Source organism: Myotis davidii, unplaced genomic scaffold, assembly GCF_000327345.1.
Source record: "Myotis davidii unplaced genomic scaffold, ASM32734v1 scaffold630, whole genome shotgun sequence".
Classification (NCBI taxonomy): domain Eukaryota; kingdom Metazoa; phylum Chordata; class Mammalia; order Chiroptera; family Vespertilionidae; genus Myotis; species Myotis davidii.
This window is the reverse complement of record NW_006282083.1, coordinates 55,217-59,134: the sequence shown is the minus strand read 5'-3', so window position 1 is coordinate 59,134 and position 3,918 is coordinate 55,217. Positions and strand designations below refer to the sequence as shown.

The 3,918-nt window shown below is 39.2% G+C and overlaps 1 protein-coding gene across 1 annotated transcript in view; it reads left to right on the top strand.

Annotated features, from left to right (window-relative positions):
- Positions 1-3,918, top strand: part of SHQ1 (SHQ1, H/ACA ribonucleoprotein assembly factor) — a 121,062-nt gene that overhangs the window by 75,422 nt on the left and 41,722 nt on the right. The window contains exon 6 of the mRNA XM_015565067.1: positions 2,645-2,747. Within this exon, the coding sequence (XP_015420553.1) occupies positions 2,645-2,747 (103 nt within the window). The remainder of the gene's footprint in view (positions 1-2,644; positions 2,748-3,918) is intronic.

Below are 3,918 nucleotides of genomic sequence, written 5' to 3'. Positions count from 1 at the left end.
CTGAAAAGCAGCAGGAGAAAAAAGTCAGTTACCTACAAGGGAGTACCCATATGACTATCAGCTGATTTCTCAACAGAAACTATGCAGACCAGAAGAGAGTGGCAAGAAATATTCAAAGTGGTGAATAGCAAGAACCTACAACCAAGATTACTCTACCTAGCAAAGCTATCATTTAGAATTGAAGATCAGATAAAGAGCTTCACAGAGAAGAAAAAGCTAAAGGAGTTCATCACCACCAAACCAGTACTATATGAAATGCTTAAAGGTATCCTTTAAGAAGGAGGAGGAGGAGGAGGAGGAAAAGATAAAAATTATGAACAACAAATATCTGTCAACAAGTGAATCTAAAAATCAAGTGAATAAATAATCTGATGAACAGAATAAACTGGTGAATATAACAGAATCAGGGGCATAGAAAGGGAGTGGACTGACAGTTCTCATGGGGGAAGGGGTGGGGAGCTTCTGGACAAAAAACATACACCTATGGATGAGGACAGTGGGAGGGGAAGGGCAGAGGTGGGGTGAGAACTGGGTGGAAGGGAACTATGTGGGGGAGGAACAACTGTAATAATCTGAACAATAAAGATTTATTTAAAAACTGGGTGGAGGGAAGCTATGGGGAAAAAAAGAGAAACAACTATAATAGTCTTAACAATAAAAAAATTAATTAAAAAAAGAGAGAGAGATGGTGTGGGAACCCTAATCAGAGTACACTGGATGTTCAAGGCCAGTTTGCCACATACAGAAGCAAGGACTCAACAATCTTACTGTACGCACTGCGCAGGTGTGCCTTTCCATAGCCCAAATATTGATGTTACTGTTTGGTGAGAAGCCTCTTTTGTCTGAGTTGGTATAAACTATATTTCTGAGCAACGGTGCCTGGCTGCTTGGTTGGGCTGCTCTGTTGGGAATGGCTACTATGTTTACAAGGGCTCCTGTGTTTGCTATTGGATTAGCAAGGCTGTTTGCTGCAGCTGCTTTGTGAGACTAATTTGAAGAACTGTTTTGTCTGATGGCTCCTTGGTAGCAATGGCTACTTGGTCTGCAATAAAGACTCTCCTACAGCCTATGACTTCGCATGTCTTCTCCATTTAATACCTGGTGTCCACGGGGGTACAGCTCCTAGTAGAGGAGGCCTTGTTCTCTCACAGATGGCTAATAAGAGACTCTTAACAGGATTAGTTTATAAAGCAACTTCTTCATCATAGTCTCAAATGTGTGCCTGAAAATTGATATTGAGAATTATTGTTTCAAGATCATTGCTATTCAGTTTTGTTCAATATGTACTTTATTTTCTTAAGCATAAAGATAGAACACATATTTTGATTGCTAGCTTGGATCCTGGAGTAAAACTTAAGTAGGTCCAAATTCAGGCCACACGGCTTACTGGTTTTTTGACTGTAGCCATGATGTACAACTTTTCTGAGCGTCAGGTTTCACCCATGTAAAATGGGCAGGGAGTATCCCCTGCTCATGGGGATTGTCTGAAGATTCAAAAAAATAATGAATGAGAAGTCCTTAGTACAGTACTTAGTGCATATGAAGAATTTGTTATTTGTGATGTTTCTAATTTTAAAAAGATTTCAGTATCTCACTTGAATGAAAAATGTATTTAAGGTCATAAAACTATCAGCTAGAAAATCCAATTTATCAAAACCTCAATCCCTTGAGTTTCAAATTAACTAAAATATAAATGAATTTTTCACTAGTATACTTTTTCTCATTGTTACCCCAAGAATACCATTTTCCAACTTAAATGAGGCATATTTTCTGAACAAGTGTCCTGCTATTACAAATATAGCAGTTACTTTTCCAGTTAAAACTAAGAAAGTGAAGTGAAGGAAAAGTATTTTTCTGGTCTCAACAAAGATTATTTTTATCTTTTTCAGTAGTTTTAATTTAAGGACCTATTAGGATTAGCATAGCTAAATAAAATAGATTGTGTGTTGGTAGAAAATGTGAGTGCACAAACTAAATGGTGACGTGTGTAGCCTGTGTGGATATTCAGTATCCTAAATTTTCTACTCAAGTGTTTATTTTTCTTTGTTGGTGGAGTTAAAAGATTCTTTTCTTTGTTGTAATTTTACCAGAATCTGTGATATTTGCAAATATAGGACAAGTGCTAGGTTTCAGTCCCTTGTGTGTTGGGTTTCCCGTCATCCCACACCACTGTAGTGCAGGCGACGGGCCCTTAGGGCAGTGGTTCTCAACCTTCTGGCCCTTTAAATACAGTTCCTCATGTTGTGACCCAACCATAAAATTATTTTCGTTGCTACTGTTATGAATCGTAATGTAAATATCTGATATGCAGGATCATCTTAGGCGACCCCTGTGAAAGGGTCATTCGACCGCCAAAGGGGTCGCGACCCACAGGTTGAGAACCGCTGCCTTAGGGCAAGACTGGTCTTTTGTGTACCTCTCATGTAAGAGATAATAAATATCAACTATCCTTTTAGTTAGTTGCTTACTTTTCGTTTTATGATGATTACTAAAGTAAATTAAATGTAGTGCTCGTTTTTCTTTGAAATGTACTCTGAATTGATCGGTATTTCTAGTGCAAAGAAATGAGTTATAAATTAGAAAACATCAAACCCAGCCAAAGTCTGTATAGCAAGCCCATCTAACGTTCATTGTTTTTCCCCAGAGCCGACTTATTTGAAGATGAGGCAGTTGAACAGGTTTTACAGTATAATCCTTGGTGGACTGATACGTATTCAGAGATTGGCCTTTATTTTGGGTATTTCAGAGTTACTAAATGAGGTTAGCTACTTTAGGTGCTGCTTTTATTTCTTAACAGTTATAGCAAGGAAATGAATGACCTCTCTCTGCTTTTTTTTTTTTTTTTTTTTTTTTTAAATACACTCTATGAGGAGGTATGTTTTTGGTTTGCTACTTTTGGAAATGGGGTCTTCAACCTAGGTTGGAAAATGCCACTCAACATTAGACTTGTCTAAATTGTTCTGGAGTATGTTTTACTTTGGAATCATTTTAAACTATTTATTTATTTATTTAGTAAATTTAGGAGCATTAGCACGTAGGACAGGGGTGGGCAAACTTTTTGACTCGAGGGCCACAGTGGGTTCTTAAACTGGACCGAGGGCCGGAACAAAAGCATGGATGGGGTGTTTGTGTGAATTAACATAAATTCAAAGTAAACATCATTACATAAAAGGGTACGGTCTTTTTTTTTTTAGTTTTATTTCAAACGGCCCGCGGGCTGTAGTTTGCCCACGGCTGACATAGGACATTTGTAGTTGAGGAAGCAGCTTGAGAGATCTGAACATTCCTTTGTGGGAAGGGCATGTGAGTGTTAGAATGGTGGGAGAAGACCCAGTTTTTATTCCCTTTGTTGAATGAATTTGATATGTCCTCCCAGTTTTTTTCAAAATGGATTTATGTAGAAGTTGGAATAGTTATCCTTATACCTGCATTTTATAGAGAACAGGTGGACCAGTTTTTACCAATGAAAGCTGAACTAGGGTTGGGGGTGGGGTCATGAATCACAGGAGATGGCGATGCCATATTTAACATTAAGCAAACATTATTCACAGAATCCTTTCTTAAATGATCATTTTATTACTGCCTTTTATAGTGGGAGGTTGGTATATTAAGTGTAAATTAGAATTATAACAGTTTCAGATAGATCAGGAGTAGAAGGCCCATATTTTCTGTCATACTTTTTTGGCTTTATTTATACTAGGGGCCCGGTGCACAAAATTCGTGCACTGGGTGTGTGTGTGTGGCGGCGGGGGGGGTGTCCCTCAGCCCAGCCTGCCCCCTCTCACATACTGGGAGCCCTCAGGCGTTGACCCCTATCACCCTCCAATCCTGACACCTCTGACTTGCCCAGGCCTGACGCCTCTGACAGAGGTGTCAGGCCTGGGCAGGGGACCCTCATTTCCCCCCATCACTGGTTCT